The sequence below is a fragment of the Equus quagga genome, chromosome 15 (assembly GCF_021613505.1).
Source record: "Equus quagga isolate Etosha38 chromosome 15, UCLA_HA_Equagga_1.0, whole genome shotgun sequence".
NCBI classification, from domain to species: Eukaryota; Metazoa; Chordata; class Mammalia; order Perissodactyla; family Equidae; genus Equus; species Equus quagga.
The window spans coordinates 22,294,756-22,316,513 of NC_060281.1; the positions used below are offsets into that span (position 1 = coordinate 22,294,756).

Sequence of the window (21,758 nt, forward strand, 5' to 3'; positions counted from 1 at the left end):
TAAAGATCAGACCAAAAGGGCCAACAGCGAGCTAACAGTAGAACTACCTCAAAAACCAAGAGGAGAAAATTATCTTAAGAAACAACATAAAAAATTCTCAGAACTGAAGGACATGAATCTTCAAACTCCAAGAGTCTACTGAAAATGTAGCAAAACGAAAAGCAAAAATGAAAAGATTCACACACCAAGGACGGTCACAGAAATTTCAGAACACTAGGGATTAAAGACAAGACCCCAACAGTTTCCAGAAGTCATAAAGTTACACAGGAAGAGGAATCAAAATGGTGTTATCAATGAATGCTAGAAGTTAGTAAAACAATGCCTTGAAAATCTAGATGAAAAATTACTTCTAACCTATAATTCAATACCTAAACCATCAATCAAGCATATGGATATAATAAACACTTTCAGACACAAGAATTTAACACTCAGGGACCCTTTCTTAGGAATCTGCTGAAGAATGCACCTGTGCAAAACGAGAGAGTAAATTAGGGAAGAGTAGGGTATGAGATGCTGGGAAGTAAGAGGAGCGTGGCCAGGAGGAGTCTCAGGGTGGCAGGTGTGCCCTGTCCTGACTGGGGTGGGCGGACAGAGGCTGTGGGAGTGTGGGAGGAGGGTTCCAGCAGAGAGGACCATCTGAGTCTGAGCACTTAGAAAAGCTATTGCTAGCCGTCCGACAGACCCACTGCAGCATTTATGTGGGTGAGAGGGGAAGGTAATACATACATAGAAAACCAAGTACATGAAAAAACAACGTAATTATTAACCACAGGAAAGACAAAATTGTACAAGAAAGAATATATAATTGTAACACATAATTTATATTAGTAAAAACAACTGTAACATAAAAATTGCCAACTGATTTAACCACAAATTGTGAAATAACTAGTGGGAGAAGGATGAGGAGCAGTAGATAGGGTAGAGGGAAGAGGTGAATCATATACTGTTTAAAAACGATAAATCAAGAGACAGTCAACTAAGCATTTTAGTAAGAAATAGGGAAGTAAACAGCAAAAGAAACAACCAAAATGAGAAGACTGGGTAAATGACAAGGGCGAATGTGGGAGGCACAGGACTGACGTTTTTTCTTTTTAAGCCTTTCAGTACTATCTGTATTGAGTTCCTTAGTACATGCCGTGCACAGCTTCCAGGCGGCTTTACATACATGCAGTCACTTTATCCTCACAACACTTAGGAGGTAGATCCTAGTATCCTCACTTTACAGATGAGAAAGCTGAGGTCCAGGGAGGTCAAGCAATTTGCACCAAGTCGCAGAAACAGTAAGCAGTGCTGCCGGCAACGAAACCAAGCAGTCTAGCTCTGGAACCTAAGCTATATGTTATAGTTAATTGTCTGTGGGGTAAAACAGGGCTGAAAACACTCTGGGTTTGATCCTAGGTTCCTCAGGGGTTGGTGGGGTCACAAACAGAAGCACGGGAGTCAGAGGGAAAGTTGGAGTTTGGTGGGGGAGCTGAGCGGTTTGGATTTCGACGCACTGGTGACGGGTTGTAAAGGAGAGCCAGAAAAAGCGGTGCAGCAGGGAGCCAGCGGTGCAGCCCAGGAGAGGTCGGCAGAGTTAAATACGCCACGTGGCTCTAAGGTTTTTATTAACATATCCATAATAAATATCATCATCATCATGTAATGCTTAAAAACCTTAGAATTCAAGATCAACGTCCTGTAATATTTTGCTCCCTAGCTTGACAAATCATATTCTTACTAACTCTAACTTATGTTTTTCATTTCAAGTGGGCCATATTTAAAAGGAATAAAATAATATACTCACTTAGGACGAAAATCAGGCCTAAACCCTTCAGGGAGCTGAAATTCATCCATATTTTCTGAATTCTTTGAAGAGGTGGTATCTACAGAAACAAGCATTTTATATTATTATCAGTCCACAATTTTTCTATAAATTTTGGTCATAAGTTTTATTCTAAATATAGGTGAGGTATTAAAAACACAGGGTTGGGGCCGTCCCTGCAGCTGAGTGGTTAAGTTTGCAGGCTCCACTCCACAGCCCAGGGTTCACCGGTTTGGATCCTGGGCATGGACCTACACACTGCCCAATCTGCCTCACCTTGGGGGGAGTGGGGGGTGTCCAGCAGCGCAGGAAAAATTCCCATTAATAAAAACTGGCATCACACGCGTTCAAAGCATGAGAAATACTATTGCTCTGCTTGACCAAGGCACTTTGTAGCCACCTACGCTGTTCCTAATAGTATGGCCTCTAGAACACAGCTAGGGAAGCTAAGAAAAGGAAGAGCACACTATTTTGTTTTTATGGAAACCAACGATACAAATCCTGCTCAGACTGCTTTCCCTCAAGGTTGTAAGTGCAGAGCATGTCTATGAAACTTGGGAAGCCCTTGGTAATGCCAACAATAAAGTGAGTTAGGGGGCTGGCCCAGTGGTATAGTGGCTCCACCTTGGCGGCCCAAGGTTCGCAGGCTCAGACCATGCGCATGGACCTAGCACCGCTCATCAAGCCACGCTGTGGCAGCGTTCCACATAAAGTAGAGGAAGAATGGTGCAAATGTTCGCTCAGCGACAATCTTCCTCAGGCAAAAAAGGAAGATTGGCAACAGACGTTAGCTCAGGGCCAATCTTCCTCACAAAAAACAAATAAACAAAAAAAGTGAGTTAGCCCACAAGAACTAAAGCCAGCTCTTCAAATTCATATCTCCCCATCCCCAGAAGCTCTCCAATAAAATGGGGGAATAAGTGAGAAGCATTTATTATAAACTTCAAATGACTTTACGTATTTTTAAGGAATAGGAGTACTCTAGTAAAGTCAAACTTAGTTCATTGAGACAAAGAAAATTAGAATAAAGTCAAATTTTTAAATGAGAGGTTTTACTTTTAAAATAGTCAAACAATTTCTTCTGGAACTACATTTTCCAACAATCTCCGACTTTAGGGAAAAATGAAAGCTGGTCATCAGCACTTACGAGGAGTGCTCTCTTCTTTCCCAAGAGCCTGTAATGCTTTTATTTGCTGAGATATTGTTCTAATCCACTGAGTCAGATTTGGTTGGTCTGAAAAATTTAACCTGCTAGAAAAGATTACAGAGACTGTTTAGTGTTCTGCTGCTGCTTAGTTTAAAATACAAAAAAATTCCTTAAATGATCATGGGCATAATATTTTAAACATTCTTCAAATATTTAAAAAAAAAAGAAAAAGCTAGGGGAAAATTTGTTGCCTTTTAAAAAATAAGAATAGATATTTGCCAATGGAAATAAAAATATACTACTTGTCACTATGATGCCAATAACATTATTTGTCAAAAATTTAACCTTTTTTCAGTACTGGAATTTGCTAGTATTTCTTAAATATCAGAATCACCGCACCACAACTAATATTTGAGTGTTTTTTTATGTGACAAGCACTTAGTAAAGTATTTTACAGCATTACGTTTACTCTCCCAAATATTCTTATGAAAGAGGCTCTATTAGCGTCCACACTTCACAGACGAAGAAACTGAGGTTTAGAGCTACATAACGTGACTAAGGCCACAGAAGGGACAGATCCGGCCACCACACCCCGCCCTTCAGACTCCAAATCCTGTGCTCTTCAGGACTATGTCATAATTGACTCTCAAGGGTAAAAAACAAAACCTGAACCACAAAACTGAATCAAAATAGTAGCAAAGAACTTAATAAACCATTCACACTCATAAAACTTAGATTAATTAGTATTTGTGCATATAAGGTAGACCCATAATTCTGAACATCAGATTTGAATAGCAGATAGTATCAAATTTGTATCTGAAATGAGTATGTTCAATACTCTATTAACTAGAAGCATCCTAAAAATTATGAAATAATAAAAATTTTCCATTTGAAATACACCAACAGATTTTCATTTCTTTGCTCAATTCATTTCTTTGCTATTGTTGGTCAGTAAATTGCAAAAAATTATATTTAATTGTTAGAATATTCAATAAAGTCAGACTGAACTGCCCTATCAATTTACTAAGCATCTCCTGAAAAGTGTGAGGGATATTTAAAGTCAGGTCCTAGAACTAAAGACAGTTTTCATGAATACACAGGAATTTTAGATCTTCTACGGTGTTTATGGGTGACCAAGAAACTGTTAAATTTTGGCCTTTTCCTTTCTAAAAACCAAAATCATATTTCACAGGTCTGGTAGAAGAAATGACTAAATAAAAAGTTTGTAAAGTATCTAGAAAACATTATGCAATTACCTAGAGTGATTTATCCCCCCCGGGTTTATTATTTCATTATCTTCAGAAGAAACTATTGCTTTGATATAACGGTTTTATGAGCCAAAACTTACCTGTTAAAAATCTTTCTTGGAGGAAGCAGCAGAGGAATAACAGTGTTGCTCAAGCACTCACAAAGGGGGCAGAGGAACTCTCCATTTTCTACATCATAGCTTGTGTGTAAGCGTAACCTCTGTTGCCTTCGCTGTTCTTTAGCTTGAACGGAATCAAAATACCTTTATAATTAGAGAACATGAGGTATCAAAAACAAATGGTAATTTTTTTCAATTGAGAGCCACAAGCTTCAACATCTTAAATAATTTGTTTCCATGAACCATCCAAAAGTTAAAATCTTAAATGAACTGAATTATTTTAAACACTGGTACTTTAATTTTTGAATTATTTTAATTATCAAAATGGTTTAAGAGTTCTAAAACAGGAAAGTCAAATAATGATTTTATTGCAAACAAGCATTCACAAAACAGCCAATTTCCTGGCCCCAGTGCTGTCTGGTCACTTCCCCAGGGCTGGTGGCTACGTGCCAGAGGAAGTTCATGATAACTCAAGGAGCACAGTGCCAGAATCACAGTACTGATTTGTGGGTTTTGCAGAAGCATAGAAAGCACCAAAGCAGAACAAATTCGAGGTTATCACATCTCAGCGTAGGGAGCCATGACAGTCAGGAAGTAACAAGGCAAGTACTTAAGACTTTCAGAATCAAGACCTGCTCACCTTGGAAAGACATCACTCTTCTAAGGTTTATCCCACTGTAAAAATCTTTTTCTCCACCCAGTTTGTTAGCCAATACAGACGCCCACATTAAAAGACAGGAAGTTTCTAAGTCACTCCTTTACATGTATGACACAGCAAATAAGTTTTTAATTATTATTTATTAGGCAGTGATATAGAGTTTTTCCTTCAACATCTTTAGTTCTCCTTTTTTTCTACAATGGAATTTCCTTTATTTAAAAATTCAATTTTGAGCCTTTGGATAAGCTTCTCTTGACTACTATTAAGAATATAAATTACCTTTGCCAACAATGGGCATGCATAATGTGCCCACAGCTACCCGTGTGTGTTCCGCAAGACAGATCAGGGTGCATGAATAACGGATCGTATTTTTCTGCATTACAAAACAAACAAACAAAAAACAAAACAAAACACCAAGCATTTAATTTTCCTATAACAAATGCACAACTTCAAACTGTGAAATCCTTGACAAGGGCTTGTACACGTGAAACGAAATTCCCAGTTTATTCCTTTCATTGGAGATACCAGTAACTTATGCAAGACCCTAGATTATTAAGAAAGCAAGACCCTCTAATTCTCATCACCCTGAGCACATTAACCATGTTTGAACTGTTAACAGAAACTGGAACTCAGCATTTAAGCACATCTGGTCTTCTGAACGTTTCACACTTTCAGACGAGAGACTCCTACTCCCTCCAAAAGCCCTGAGCTCAGGAAAAGGGATGCTCTCCTTGGCGATGCCTTTAACGCTTCAGGGCAGCTGCTCACAACGAGCGCTACTAAAACTGATGTTCTGGCAGTAACGGGGCGCTCCCTAGAGGAGATCCTGCCTAAGGATGCTCACGCAGAGAACAGCCACAGACACTGTGCCACAGCCAGAGCGGCGGCAACATGTCCAGGACAGCAGCCCAGACCAGAGGGGACAAGGGAACGCAGGCAGAGTCGTCTGTTCTGGTGCTAACTGTTTATTTTCAAAGGAGATGACAAATGAAGACAAACATAAGATGGGTGCCTCTCTTCTTTAGGAATTTTCTGAATTCTCTATATAAATTGGTATAATCTTAGAAATTACGTAACATTCTAGAAAGAATAACTCAAGTTTAAATTTGTGGTATATACTAGAAAAGTGCAAATATCACAACATAAAGAAAATCTTTTATGACGTAAGTTGTGAAAGCATGTGGAAAATCTGCTTTAGCCAGCCCAAATGTTTTCCTCACGAAATAACAAATTAAATAAAATTGGTGACTTTATCTTCGGCCTGGAATGAAATTAATAAACTGCTTAGTTCAAATGACCATTTTTTAAGATGAAGCAGACCAATCTTTCTTTTTTTTTTGAGGAAGATTAGCTCTGAGCTAACACCTGCCCCCAATCCTCCTCTTTTTGCTGAGGAAGACTGGCCCTGAGCTAACATCCATGCCATCTTCCTCCACTTTATATGTGGGATGCCTGCCACAGCATGGCTCAACAAGCAGTGCGTGGGTCCACACCCGGGATCCAAACCGGCTAACCCTGGGTTGCTGAAATAGAATGTGTGAACTTAACCGCTGAGCCACCGGGCCGGCCCCAGACCAATCTTTCTTAACCAGGTGCCTGAGAGCCACACTGAAAATTTTCCTCACAGAGAAAAGGCAAAAGGAACTGCACTACAGCTCAACTTCTCCCTTTGCTCAAACCTGCTTCTTCCCCTCCATCCCACAGAGGGTGGTCCCGAGGCTCTCCCTAATAGATCCCTGAGTGAATCTCTCTCAAGAACCTGCCTTCTGAGGAACCCTACCTGTGACATTACCACTACTCTAAATCTGGTCCAAGGATGGCTTCTCACACAGGGAACTCAACTGTTCTCGAGGGATTCCACTTTGGATCTGTCCATGAGACAAAATTATTGTTATTTCAGTGTGTCAACTAATTATTAGGATTTTACAAGTATGCTGAAGAATGGGAAAGATTAAGTACCAAAGTATGTTAATGTTATATCACAAAGAAAAGCTTACCTCTGAATCCCTGCTGTTTGCCAGCTGTTTAATTCAGGCATGATACTTAGCCTTCTGGAGCATTTCCACGTCTGTCAAGTGGGAACTACTGCCTAAGTTCCCTGCCTCAGATACCACCAAGACCACAGAGCTACTATTAGGTTCATCAAATTTCTGTCTATTGTAAACAGCCTAAGTGCAGTCAGTATTAATAGAAAGAGAGGATGTCTCTATGACTTACCTGGATCCTGAATAAATTTACTTCTATCTTTTGATAATACAGTTGATCTCTGAACAAATGCTGCCAGGACCATTGCCTTGCTTTCCACCTTCACCTCCTGCTCCTCTTGACACAGTATACAGGTAACAAACTGTCTCTGTTCAGGGACCTGAGTTTGTGCTGGGCCCAATGCTGTAAGTGTCTTATCTGAAACCACAGGGCTGCAATAAAAAGTTTACGAGTATAATCATTTTAAGCATATACATGAATTATCTTATCTATAGTCAAAGATACATTCATAAACAAATACTACTAAACTCAGGTTTCAAAGATTAATTCTTCTAACAAGAGGCCACAAAATTTACCCATCAACTCTTCTGAATTATTTTAGGGTTAAAAGTCTACTTATAAGGAAAAAAAGCAACATCTTCTCCCAGTTGAGAACCACTGGTCCAGAGATTACAAAACTGTGATTCCTGTTTACCTGTTATCCAGAACAGCGGAGGCAGACGCATCCAGTTCTAGCGTCTGCTGAAAGAGCTCTTTGTTCTCGTCGATAAAGTGCCGCTGCATCTCAGACATCTGGGCCATGATCTTTTCTCTGCGCAGTCTGGCAATCTCAGCTTTTCTCTTCCTCTCAGCTTTGTCTTTGTCTCTTGAACTCTGAAATTATGCTCCATTTAATTAGACCATTAGATGCTAAAGACATAATTTTCCCTAAAGCAGAAATATCTTTATTGTAAAAACTAAAAACCATTCTACAATTTCACTTATCAAAACAAAAGATTTCTCAATAAACCTATCACAATTAAAAAAAAAATAGACCAAAAAAATTGCCACAGCTAATAAATATAAATAAATAGTGACACATTTCTTGGAATTTACATTTTTGTGAATATCAATTACCAACTTACTGCAGATAAATTTAATTTTCTATAGTGAACTTGCTACAATTTTTCAGTATTACCACACTTTACTTCTTATACCTCTTCCATTATGGTTCCTTCTGTCTCAGCCACAGGACTGGGGGATGAACTCTCCCTTAGCTTCTTAATAGCATTAAAGGTCTACGAAAAGAAGTATCAGTTATTCTGAAGCTATGAAACATCATGGAAACTTAAAGATAACAAATGCTTAATGTTTCTCACAAAAGGCAAAGTGATGCAGGAAATTTTACCTTTAATATCCACCTAATCATATCTTTGTGGACTTCTAGGTAGGGAGCATTCTGCAGCGTTTCCAGCATGGCTAGTATGCTAGGAGAGTTGTTCGGTGCTTCACCAGGTTCTAAGGTGGAAAAAAAATAAAAGGCATAATAACAACAGCTAACATTTCACAGTGCTTGTTACTATGCACAAGAAGATAAATGAAGTTGCTTATAATATCATTTGCCCATCATTTGATTACAGCTCTACTTATTAAGAGATTTTTAATACTTCTTGAGATTGTAACACATTTGTATACTTTACAAATTGTTAACAACTAGAATGCTTTAATCATTCAAAACTGATGTCTTATACCAAATGACTATTTTAAAAACATAGCCTCCAGCAAAATTAAAAACCCAGCTAAAAGGTCTACCTGAGATTTCACAAATCCAAGAAAAGGAATCTGGATTACAGGGGTGCAGCATGTGTATAGAAATATATCTATTTGTTTTGACTTTTTCTTTAATAAAACCTGGATTCAAACTAAATTTTTTCATCTATGAATTATTTCCTTATTTGAGGAAAAGATACAAAAGCCAAGTCCATATTCTCAAGAGTATATTTAATCCAATATTAGCTAATTTAGTTGTATATTCAGAAATGTCCAATTACTGATTTTCTTGATTTAAGTGCTGCCATTCTGGCAAAATGTTCCTCTTTCCTAAGAGGGGAAGACACTGAACTGCAATCTTTAATACTCTTCCAGATCTAAAACGTTGTGGATATGGATTAGGAATCTGACTCTAAGTAGTGTTTTAATGATATAAAATATTTAAAGAGAAATATGAGGAATGGTTAGAGAAAAGGATTGTTGAAAGAGAGAAGAAAGAAAGAAAAAGAGAAAGAAAAGAAGAAAGAAAGAGAAAGTGAAGAGAACCTGAGATCGCATAGTGATGAGTGAATGAAATTAAGGAATCTTCTGTGCAGTTATCCTAATGTAAAAGCACCAGAAATCAAGAAGCAAAAGACACAATGGTAATCCATACAAAGAAATACTGGCAGAGAAAGAGTAGGGAAAGGCCAGCACCCACTTCCCTGGATGAGGGCAAAAAGGTAAAAATAGAGATCTGGCAGCAAACAGGACTATTCTTCGCACCCTACCAGAAGGACCTAGTATTCTCTCAGTCATTATGTTTTAGGAAGAAATGGGAGCAAACACGACACTGAACAAAGTTACAGAAATAATCCTTTGCAATCAAGGAATTCATAAATTCCTACTATACTAACATAAATTCATTTAAACATCTCAGCAAATGGTTGATGGCAGGTCTGGGGCAGGGAAAGTAAACGATGAGCCCGGGACATCTTGTGTGTCAAAAAGCAAGGTAGTGCTTAAATATTAATGGGGTTGGGTCAAAAGGACACAGAAGCCAACTAAACAAACTTCCACTGACCAAACTGGCAGTTTGACCATCAAAAGGAATATTGATTATAAGTGACTATAAAACACTCAATAAATAAAAACTCAAGAGTATTACTAAAAAAACCCCCACAAAAATCTAAGCAAACAAAAAGGGTTCACAGTTGCCACCAGTGCAGCTAACTGTTAGTCTAATTGCTTATTCTGAAACTTAATAAAAGAAAAGCTTTTCTTAAAAGTGAAATATTATGATGTCTAAAACAAATAGTTCAAAAAAGTGGGCAAATATAGCAAAATACGAACTACTGAATCTAGGTGGTAGGGATATGGATGCTTATTGTACAACTCTTTCAACTTGTCTGTAAGTTTAAAATTTTTAATAAAAAGCTAGAAAAAAACATCTCTCTGGCCTTCTAAGAAAAGTCACATTACTTTCTATGCAATGATAATCTAACCCCTTACAGGTAGTTTTCTTACTTTCAATATGTTTTTTAACAGCAACAATTTAAAAATGAAATTCTGATAGTATCTTTTGTTTTTAAAATTATATCCTAGAGTTTAAATGTATGTGCTATATTGATTTCAAACTAAGGACTCCTCATTATTTTCTGTTTATGAATTAAAATTTATGTATTTTAAGTATTGTAGGCCTTACGTATTTTTATAAAAATCTATCAAGATGTGATACAGTACCTTTAACACACAGATGAATACACATAGCCTCAGAAATTTGGATTCAATATAACCTATTTAGAACCTATATGATCAAATAAAAGAAGTTATATTACATATTTAAAATCACTGATATCTTGAGTTAGTTTAGTAAGAAGTGTATACATACTTGATATCTTCTGAGTGAAGGTAAATGTTACTACGTGCTCTTCCGTGACGTTCTCTAAATGCTGTTTTTCTTCTTGTAGTGCCATTCCAATTAAATGTAATACCTCAAACATAAAATGTTTTGTATCTTTTAGTAAAACAAAATTCAAGTACATATTTTTATAAGAAATAACAAACAAGAATTTACTATCGAAAAAAGACATCAAACTATTAAAGACTAAGTACAATAAAAAACAATTTGAAATACTAATTTTTATTAAATTCAAACTTTAAACTTCATTTTCTAACAAAGAATTCTCAATAAACAAACAAAAATTTCTATTTCAGCTAGGGAAAAAACTCAATTGCAAATTCTTAGGGTAACTTAAAATTACTACCGGATATGATCAGCAATTCATATAATATATAATTTCTAGTTTTTCCCCCTACTTTTTCTCCTGAAGTCTGCCCAGTACATAGTTCTATATTTTAGTTGTGGGTCCTTCTAGTTGTCATGGCATGCGGGACGCCGCCTCAGCGTGGCCTGATGAGCAGTGCCATGTCCGCACCCAGGATCCGAACCAGCGAAACTTTGGTCGGCCAAAGCGGAGCATGCGAACAACCACTTGGCCATGGGGCCGGCCCCTATAATTTCTAGTTTTATTCCATGCCTACACTACAGTCTTAAAAAAATCTTCTAAGAATCAGTGGCCAAATAATTAGAACTGAATGCATCTATCACATAATTACTTAGTCTATAATACTACCTAGCTCAATTTCTCTAAGGACAAAATCTTAATCATCTCAGGAAGAGACACACTTTTGTCTCTAATGCCACATAATTCATAAAGATGTTCGTAGTTCCTTCAGTATATCTCACAAAAAATTCCTTACCAGAGATATCTAAGAAAACATAACTACACTGAATCTATTTGCACTTTTATTGCTCTTATCCTGCTCCCCAATTTTTGAAGGAGATTTGTGTGTGCTGTCTCTGTGTCTTTCCCTACACAAAGGTCTACTGTGGGTGTCGGAGACTTGGAAGAACTAGGTTAGGCTGAATGACATAAAGCAAATGTATACATAAGGGAAAGAGTGTTTAATCCTTTTTTCTCCATCATTTCCCAAAAATCTTTTGCTCACACAATCCCGACAGTCTCTAGTATCCCATAGCTCCATGTTTGTACATTTTAAGTGTATGTTTATAAATGGGAGGGGTTGTAAGCATGCACATTTCTCAGCCAATGAGATCCTTAAGCCTGCTGAGACAAGGAGAAGAACAGTAGCTTTGGAGGAAAGCTTGCCTTCATTTGAATCCTGGCTTCACTGCTTTCACAGCTGCACACCTTCAGGAATTTCCTCTGAGCCTAACTTCATTATCTTTAACACGGGGAAAAAAGGCCACCCTCTAGAGTTTTGAGGATTACAAACATTGTATGTAAAAGTGCCTAGCACAGAATAAGGCACAGAGCAGGCTACTTCTATTAATCGAGTAATTATCATTATGTTACTTACTAGTTGATTACCATGGACACGTTAACTGACTCTCACTGAAACTTGACTTGCTCATCTATATAATGGAAAAAGTCGTATCTACTCACAGGGGTGTTGTGTGAATTCAGTGAGAGGGTAAGTTAAGAATGACTCAAAGCTATAAAGTAAAATAAAAACAGGTTCTACACTTGCCACTTACTAGCTATAGGACCCCAAGTCTCTGAGTTTCAATTTCTTCAACCGCAAAATACGAATACTGATGAATTCACAGGTTACTTTAGACAATTAAATGAAAAACGTATGTTAAAGATAACATATTACACAAATATCAGAGTACTGTATAAACAAAGACACATAAAGAAAAACAGGTCCAATCAATGAGAGGCAGGGTGGCCAACAGGACCAAGGCAATCACAACCGTGTGGTACAAAAAAATCCACCAGGCTCTCATTTTCATTGTCAGACACACAAGCACTAACAATATCCTATATTTCAAATTAAGATAACACTACATTTTTGTCTTACGGTTTCTGTGTACAGACACTGACAAGAGTATTCTGGCTTTAACTACAAAACCACTAAAATCTAAATAATAAATGTCTTCAAACCTACCCTTTGCAGCATGGACTCAGACCAGGCATATCCATTGTGCTCTACAGCCCACTGCAGTATCGTCCTCATGATGCACAGCATCACATCTGACTGTAAGATGTTAACCAGGCTTGCAAACAGAGGGCAGAATGGAGGCAAAACTGGAGGCGGAAGTGCTGAAAACAAAGTTATTAGTTTCTTTTGTAGAACGTGCTGAAAAAAACAAAAACAAAACTATCCCATTATTAGATACTTTCAATAGTCTTCACTCAAAGAATATTCATTAACATAAATCTTGAGGCTATGTTTTACTTTCTTAAGGTCAGTCAAATGCAAAAAAATAGCTCCATAAACAGCAGTACAAAGGACGGCCTTTCTTTTTCCTGGAAATGTCTTAAGATCTGAGATAAAACCACTAACCCAGAGGTGACTCAGTCGAGTACTTCTATATTAGCATATTTTGAGTCCTTTGAATGTTCCCTTGGAAAGCCAATACTTCAATCTTCTACTTCAAGCATAATCATTGTAGTCAATAGAAAACAACGTTTAACAAGTAACAGAGAATTACACGAGACTTTTGGAGAGATTAAAAATACCTGTATCTTCTCTATTTTGTCTTTTTAATTTCCGTTGAGCTTCCTCTGCCTAATAAGAAAGACAGAATTTGGACAGGGAATTATAATACAAAACGACCTAAGGCCTAGGACTACCAGCACAAGTTAATCGTCGTCATGTTGTCTTCTGATTTTAGAAGATCCTTCCTTAGCTTTGTAGGCCCCTTCAAATTGACGCACAAAGTTAATCTTTCTTTCCCCACTAGAAGAATCCCCCAAATAAGCTCTTTCCTGCTTTAAAATGCAGGAGGAACAGATACAAGCAACACCCAAAACTCTAAGTTTGAGCTCTGTGACATGCATCAAAAACTAAACACAAGTTTCATGTTTAAGTTTTTGTTAATGACAGTTTCTGAAGAAGTATTTTAAGAGAAGACTGCAAAATTTAACTAGTCAAGAATGATTAGGAAAATTCCATAAGTCGCTATGGAAAAGCATAATGTTAAGTAGTAACAATTCTGAAATAAGTCAGCTGATTATAATACAGGTTGACAATTTGTCTTCAAAAGCCAGTAAAAAGCCAATAAAATACATACAAGTATATACGTGTGAGTAGGTTTATAATCATATAGAGCTTATATGTGTATGCACAAAACATTGAAGAGAAAACCAAAAATGTTAAGTAGTGGTATTATAAGTAATCTGTACTTTTTCCTTTATATATTTTTATATTTTCAAATTTCCTACAATAAAAATATATCATTTTTCAATCTGAGAAAAGCAGTAAAAAAAAAAACAAAACAGGAAAAAAAAACAAACCCCAACTCTCCCTCACTACACTTTTAATTTTCCCAATTACCTTGGACTGCTCTGCCCTTGAAAAGTGATAGAAATACAAATTGAACTCTTTGGCGCACTCTGGTTTCAGTTCGTACATGCCTCGTCCTGTTAATCCAGGCTTCCTATGAAAAAAAGATAGATAGAAATAAAATATTATTACTAAAGTCATACGCCAATTCATGAGACAGTCTTAGACTATAAAATAAGAAAGAGAGCTCTTATACACTGCTGGTGGGTGTAAGCTGGTACTATTTTCTGTCGGTTAATCTGCACTCTATACCCAAAGCCCTGTGTGCATCCGTTTTACCCAACACGTCCATTGTCAATTTACTGTCTTAACAGGACAAGTGAATGTTACGGTCACTGTAGTGGCAACAATTCAAAGATTAACAACTGGGAATAGGTACACACATTACGACATCTCCAAACAATCAAAACCATTAAAAGTGATGTTAATTTCTGTATTTTTACATGTAAAGATGTCTGTGATAAGTTGAAACCAAGTGGAAAAAAGTAGGTACAATTTTAGGGTTCAGAGAATCTTTTCTACAGTTTTTTCTATATTTTTCTAAAAGCTCATATTGTCTTTATAATCAACAAAAATAAAGACATTGCCAATGGGGTAGGGAGAAAGAAAAACAGGATTAAGAAGCGTCTCATCAACCTTAGGGGATTAACTGGTTTACTGATTGGGCAACACACTGGACACCAGAGAAGGCAGCATTCAGAGGCCATCCCACAACTTAGGCAGCACATTCAAAAGGAAACAAAGAAAGCAATTTTAAGAAGGCTCAGTGCATTTACCAGATCACCTGCTTAGGTTAATTTCAATTACCTGAAACTATAAGCTATGAACACTTGGTCTGAACAGAATGAAAATCGTCAAAAAGCTACTTTAACTTGCTGAGCGCAGGGCCAGATCATAAAAGCGAAATGCCAGTCAGAAATCTAGCTCAGAATTAATAATTGAATATGTTTGTCACTCTCTGCAAGCAACAAATTCATTCTCAGTTTCATCAAAGGAAACACTCTAAGGAAAATGAATGTATAAAAAAATTGAATGTGAAAAAATCAGAAGTAAACTCACTTGAAATGGGCAACTGCTTCAATTACACTCTCCATGCCAGTCTCCTTGTTCTCCTACAAGTACAGGAACTCAGTGAGCGTGTTTCATGTAAATAATAAAATCCGCCAGCACTCTGAGCACTGTGCTTTCATCTCATTAAGCCTCACACAGCAACTCTACAAAGCGGGTGTACTATTACCCTGATTTTTACAGATGAGGATTCCATAGTAAACACAATGATTAATACACAATTAGGGGAACTTATTTGGGTAAGCTAACATTCATTCAGATTGATATCATTAATAAGTCATTACGGAATCAAGGTGACAGCTTTCAAAAATAAAAACAAGGGGCTGGCCCCATGGCCAAGTGTTCAAGTTCACGCGCTCCGCTGCAGGCAGCCCAGTGTTTCGTTGGTTCAAGTCCTGGGCGCGGACATGGCACTGCTCATCAAACCACGCTGAGGCAGCGTCCCACATGCCACAACTAGAACGACCCACAACAAAGAATATACAACTATGTACTGGGGGGCTTTGGGGAGAAAAAGGAAAAAATAAAATCTTTAAAATTAAAAAAAAAATAAAAACAAAAATACAAAGTATACGTAACATTAATGTTTAAACAAAATTTATGTAAGACATTTGTAACATTTTGTCAAATAGTTACACTAATTTCCTATCTATTGTTAGTAAAACAGCATTTCCCAAATCATATCCCATTCATGACAAAATGTTGATAGGAACTCTACGAATAAAGAACTCTCTGGTCAAAAATGTTTGGTGAATACAGCTCCCATCACTTTGTACAAGGCATGTACCATTTTTAAAGTGCTGTTTTAAATTTTTTTTTCAAGACTGGCACCTGAGCACCTGAGCTAACATCTGTTGCCAATCTTTTTTTTTTTTCTTCTTCTTCTCTCCAAAGCCCGCCAGTACATAGCGGTATATTCTTGCTGTGAGTGCCTCCGGTTGTGCTGTATGGAACACCGCCTCAGCGTGGCTTGACCAGGGGAGCCATGTCTGCGCCCAGGACCCGAACCAGCAAAACCCTGGGTCAGGAAGTGGAGCATGCGAACTCAACCACTCGGCCACAGGGCGGGCTCCGGCCCCTGTTTTAAATTTTATTCTTCCTTATCCTAAAGCCTAAGTGAAACTACAATTGCTTCCTTATCTAACAACTCAGGATTCATTTCCTGCATTCAAAAGTACAAATAATTTCTATCCTGACTAGATATTTAGTGATATTGAGAAATTACTAATTATTGTTTTTTCAGGTGTAATAATGGTACATGGATAGGTTTTTCTAGAGGCCTTTATCTTTTAGATCAGTTTTCTCAACCTTGGCACTATTGACATTTGGACCAGATAGTTCTCTGTTGTGGGGGTCTGCCCTGTGCACTGTAGGGGATTTAGCAGCATCCCCGGCCTCTGCTCATTGGACACCAGCAGCACCACACACCCTGCCCTGAGAAGTGACATTGCCAAATGTCCCCTGAGGGCAAAATCATCCTTGGTAGAGAACCACTATTTTAGATATGTACAATTCTACTTATAGGTAAAATGGTAAACCTGGTATCCTTTACAAAATAATCCAGCGGGGGTGAGGGGATTAGTGGTTGGGGTATAGACAAAACAACGCTTGTCATCTGGTGAAGCTGGTGATGGGTTTGTTATACTATGTTTTCTATTTCTATAGATGTTTGAAATTTTTCATGATACAAAGTTTAAAAGAAGTATTACTATGCAACAAATACAGGTTTAAGTTCCAGAAGAATGAACATTAAGGCTGAAAGTTTTGATCTATGTTTCAAATTTGGGAACAGATTTTGAAAAGCTTCAACGCAAATACAAGTCCTTTCCCAACTCTGTGTGTTGGGTTTCTGAAAAGCCCCATCACTGACATATAGGTGGCTGAGGAACTTAAGATCCAGGGAGGAAAAGCACTTACAATTAACCCATGAATGTCCATGTGAATATTATTTTACATTCACTAAAATGAAACAGATGGCTCACTAAGGAGAGTCTTCAGATGCTTCAGAAGGGAAAAGCTCCGGACAACTTTAGTTTACTCAACACAGCTGAGGAGGTGTTTCTCACTCTCACTTCCTTAATATACTAGGTTATAAAGCATTATCTTTACCACGGCAATTTTGTCTTAAAGACTCTATAACAACCCCTCTCCAATGGATACATAAATTCGGTTCTAAGGATCATATTTACTTTTATTCAGTCTTTATCTCTTTCAAGGTTTCACTGTATAAGATTCTATTCCCATGCTGCTTTCCATTCCCAGTCTCTAATATTCTTTTTCTAGTTATTTCTAGTAAGAGTGAAGAGAGTTACACATGTCCTAGAACTGCAGTTTTTACAACTACGGAAAACGTATACAGAAGTGAAGGTATACGTACATATTAGACTGACAGGTAGGGAAGGATTTCTATAATTTTCTTTTTTAAAATATAGGTACTTACATCTTCAGGTAAAGACTTTACCAATTCACTGTGAGCCATAGGTTTGATGCTCAGCTGATGGATAATCTCTCGCTTAATGTCATCTGTAGCATTTACCTGTCCAACTCCAGGACTAAACCTCTCTCCTGTCAACAGTGAGAAAGTATATATACACATATTTAACATAATCACAACGCTTATGTGATATCTACTTTTGTGTGTGTGTTTGAGGAAGATTGGCCCTGAGTTAACATCTGTGCCAATCTTCCTCTATTTTGTATGTGGGAATCTGCCACAGCATGGCTTAATGGTGGTGCATGGGTCTGCACTGGGGATCCGAGCCCATGAACCCTGGGCCACTGAAGTGAAGCGCACAAACTTAACCACTACACCACTGGGCCAGCCCCTAACATATACTTATAATTCATGCAACACAATTATTTTTCTTTCTGCGCAAGGGGATAGCAATGACTGGTCTTGTAACAAGCTAGAGTGAAAGCAGCTCCCAACCATCCTTCTGAGTGTCAGACACAACAGGTGAGTACCGGCTTTAGGCAGTGGAGAGAGACCTGGGATCAGAAGGTGGGAAAGGATCAGATGTAGTCAAGAATTGGTACAGCAGTAGAAGTACCAGTAGCCTAGAAACTGCTTTCACTCCATCTGCCACATGGTAGCAGGGAGGGAGAGCCTTCCTTTGTCCTTCTATCTAGTGGCAAATAAGATATCACTCCTGACAGTAGCCAGGATTCTCTGCTCTACAGACTGTAGAGAGTCCGAAATAGCAGGGGAGATGGGAGAAGGTAAAGGATAAAAGAATAGGAAAGTTGGACGAGGCAGGACTGAAAATACAGGCAATAAGAAAAGCAATCTCCATCTACTAACCACAGGTCTCCATTAGCCTGGAATTATTATATCTGAAGTCAAGACACTTTTGCACCACAAAACCATGGAGGGAAACATAGCTGAGACAGAAAGTAACAGTAGAGAGCTCCTAAATATCCTATTCTTGCTTGCGAAATTCTCCTGTTCCCTTTCTTTTCCCTCCAATACAAAGAGTCTTCCAGTTATTCTGCTCCAGCAGTTGTACCCTTTCCTCTTTTCAGAGCACCACAGCGCAGCTACTCTCCACATTACAGTAACTAGAGGGGAGAGAAAGATGGATACTCGAATCTCCCTCCCTGGAAACTGGGTAACCACTCAAACAAAAGAAACATAGCTCAGAAATCCTGAACTATTTGCTATCACAAAAGCCAAAATCATTTATAAATGTCTCAAACAATCCAAACTTACCTACAAGCATTATAATGAGGTATAGCATTTCTTCTATTAGAGTGTTGTTTTGCTGAACTACATCCTGTAACAAGTGAGGGGAGATAAAGTTCAGAGATAAGAATATGAATACTGTATTATCTCCGATGATTAACATAACCAAAAATAGTGAACGATGCTTCTTTAATGAGTTGTGGTCTCATAAAACATGCTCTTACCTTGTGGGTAATCTCAGAACTAAATCTTTTCCCATAGTCTGGAGTACTGAAAATCTGGTAAAGTTCAAAGCGGCTGAGCATTATCATCAGGAAGTGATTTGGGTCCATCATGGACACACCTGTCTTTTTTTTTTTTCATGTTTGAGATAAAGGAAAAGAAGAAGGTCAGAAGGGCTACTAAACAAGTAGTGAGAGAGATTTTGATCTGCACAAGAGCAAGCAGCTACTTGTTCACCAATCCCAACAAAAGATGGAAACCCGTTTAGCCCCAATCCCTTCTTGTGGCAGCTACAAGTGTGGACAGGACTCTAAGCTGGTAAAACAGAACAAAGCATAAACCAAACCCAACGAAAACCCCCTAGACCCACACATCAGAATAACATGGATTATACGTGCTCTTTCTTTTTAATGCTTTGAATTAATTGTATCCCTATGAATTCAGTTCCAAAGTTTATTTCAGGGTTCTCATCACTGCCTGGCATAAGGACTCGGAGAGAAATGTGGTATGGCAATTAAGCTTCTAGTATTTTTGAAATACATCCTATTAAACTCTTATCAAGAACTCTCAAACTAATTTTTGGTGATAAACGCTATACTAACTGAAGCGACAAGTTTTAATTCTCCTTTAATTCCATTTCTATAAAGGATTCTAAATCAACTTGGATTTCAATTCATTTAGAATCAATAATTTTTCTCGAAATTTACATTTTATAACTTTTTCTGTTATTTCTAAATCCATTCACCGATAATATGGAAAAATGACTATGTGACCAGCATTGTGGTATGCATAATGGACAAAAAAGGGAACAAATAACAGTTGGCACAGTTTAGTGGAAGGGAAGAAAAATAAACAGGCAACCACACTGCAGAGTCATGAACGCTATGGTGGGGAGAAGCCCCATGGTACGGGCCCTCCCAAAGGGATACTTAACCACGTTTTAGTGTGTCAGGAACGGCTTCCTGGAGAAAGTGACACTAAAATAAACACTAAGACATGGAGGAAAATCAGTTACTACGTAAATGGAAAAGGAAGGAGGTGGGGTGGGTAATCTAGGCAGCAAAAGAAATAAACATGCAGAATTTAACACTTAGGAGAGGGGACGATAAATCAGGGCGTTTTACCATAGTTAAGTATTGCAGAGCTTGAAAATCAGTTTAAGGGGTTTGGGTTTTTAACCAGAGGACAACGAAGAAAGAATGGCTTTCAGGTTTCTGTCTCTAACAACTGTTTAGACTGTTGAACAATTCACCACTGCAGGGAAGCCAAGTCAGGAAGAAGGTATGGAGGAAACAGGAGTTATTTTGAATATGTTAAATCGGAGATGTGCCCAGGAAATCTAGACAGCAATGTTCTATAGGCTGCTTGGAGCTCAGTAGATAGGGCTAGGCAAGAGTCACAGATTTGGGAGTGATCATAAGTGATTGGGTTCTGTGGAAATAACAGGAAGAAAAACACTCCCCACAACCTTTAAGTTTAATGCTTTTAATTCATTACCTGAAGCATTACTATATCCTTGTCAAACATTTCACGTCTGCACTTCACATTATGGTAGTAATAAATCTAAAAAAAATAATTATATTGGGTAAATAGGTTTTTATTTGTGCAGCTCCCTCCTCTCCCCACTCCCCAAAAGAGCACAGGGGTTTTATCTAAGTGTGTGTAACCCACACACGTGTGCACGCACACACACACACAACCTGGTTTCCTCAACAGTTAATACTGTCTTAGTAGAGATTAATTAATTAGAAATTTCCAGATTACAGTGGTCACTCCATGGTTCACATTTTGCAGCCAACTTTCTGGGTCTCCCAACAAAGTTGCTTCTATAAAGTTTATAGCTACGAAAAATAGGAGAAAAGACCTACACCAAGCTTTGGTGAGGTTTAAAAATTAAAACTTCATGGGGGCTGGCCCTGAGACCGAGTGGTTAAGTTTGCACGCTCTGCTTCTGCGGCCCAGGGCTTCACTGGTTCGAATCCTGGGCGCGGACATTGGTTTAACATTACAATTATCTTCGGAGACAATTTTAACATAGATACTCAACTTTCAATGACTAAGTACACTGAAAATTACAACCTGCTTTGAAGCCAAGGAATGGATTGAAAACTCTCCATAGAATTAAAAAACTTACCTGGTTTACTAGAGAGAAGCCATTTCTTCTCCACATTCCTGCATGTACTTGGGCACATAAAACAAGACATCTAAGAGGGTGTTCTATCAACATGGGTGGGCTCAGTTCACTCTGCATATAGAAAAAAACACAAAAATCCCAACTTCATAAAGAAGACTGGCTGATAGAGACGGAAGCTTTATATAAAACACAAGTTAAAATTATGTTACGGGATGTTTGTGTGATGGTTAACTGTATGTGGCCCCAGGTTTTGATTAACACCAGTCTAGACGTTGCTGCAAAGGTGTTTTGTAGACGTGATTAATATTTAAATCAGCAGACTGTGAGTAAAGCAGATTACTCTCTACAATATGGGTGGGCCCCATCCAATTAGTTGAAGGCCTTAAAAGACTGAGGTCCCCCCAAGACTGAAGAAATTCTGCTCCCAGATTGCCTTTGGACTTTGGGCTGCAACGTCAACTCTTTCTTGAGTCTCCAGCCTGCCAGGCTGCCTTGCAGGCATGTTTCAGACTTGCTAGGCCCCATAACTGCATGAGCCAATTCCTTACAACAAATCAATCTCTTTCTGTCTCTTTCTCTCTCCATTC

General features: G+C 38.0%; 1 protein-coding gene across 9 annotated transcripts in view; it reads right to left on the reverse strand.

Moving 5' to 3' along the window:
- The window catches only part of UBR2 (ubiquitin protein ligase E3 component n-recognin 2), a 123,514-nt gene that overhangs the window by 20,788 nt on the left and 80,968 nt on the right, over positions 1-21,758 (reverse strand). For 8 of the 9 annotated variants that reach the window (XR_006885189.1, XR_006885188.1, XM_046638765.1 and 5 more), the window contains 18 exons: positions 21,172-21,282; positions 20,535-20,600; positions 19,040-19,162; positions 18,843-18,906; positions 17,574-17,698; positions 15,125-15,177; positions 14,057-14,159; positions 13,240-13,288; positions 12,665-12,819; positions 10,581-10,683; positions 8,349-8,458; positions 8,158-8,238; positions 7,656-7,834; positions 7,193-7,392; positions 5,255-5,348; positions 4,300-4,461; positions 2,952-3,055; positions 1,787-1,865 (listed from right to left, as the gene is read on the reverse strand). Coding sequence is in view for 7 of the 9 variants with exons in the window: in XM_046638765.1 (XP_046494721.1) it covers positions 1,787-1,865; positions 2,952-3,055; positions 4,300-4,461; positions 5,255-5,348; positions 7,193-7,392; positions 7,656-7,834; positions 8,158-8,238; positions 8,349-8,458; positions 10,581-10,683; positions 12,665-12,819; positions 13,240-13,288; positions 14,057-14,159; positions 15,125-15,177; positions 17,574-17,698; positions 18,843-18,906; positions 19,040-19,162; positions 20,535-20,600; positions 21,172-21,282 (1,961 nt within the window). In the remaining 2 variants the exon portion in view is untranslated. The remainder of the gene's footprint in view (positions 1-1,786; positions 1,866-2,951; positions 3,056-4,299; positions 4,462-5,254; positions 5,349-7,192; positions 7,393-7,655; positions 7,835-8,157; positions 8,239-8,348; positions 8,459-10,580; positions 10,684-12,664; positions 12,820-13,239; positions 13,289-14,056; positions 14,160-15,124; positions 15,178-17,573; positions 17,699-18,842; positions 18,907-19,039; positions 19,163-20,534; positions 20,601-21,171; positions 21,283-21,758) is intronic. The other variant, XM_046638764.1, reaches the window with a different exon arrangement.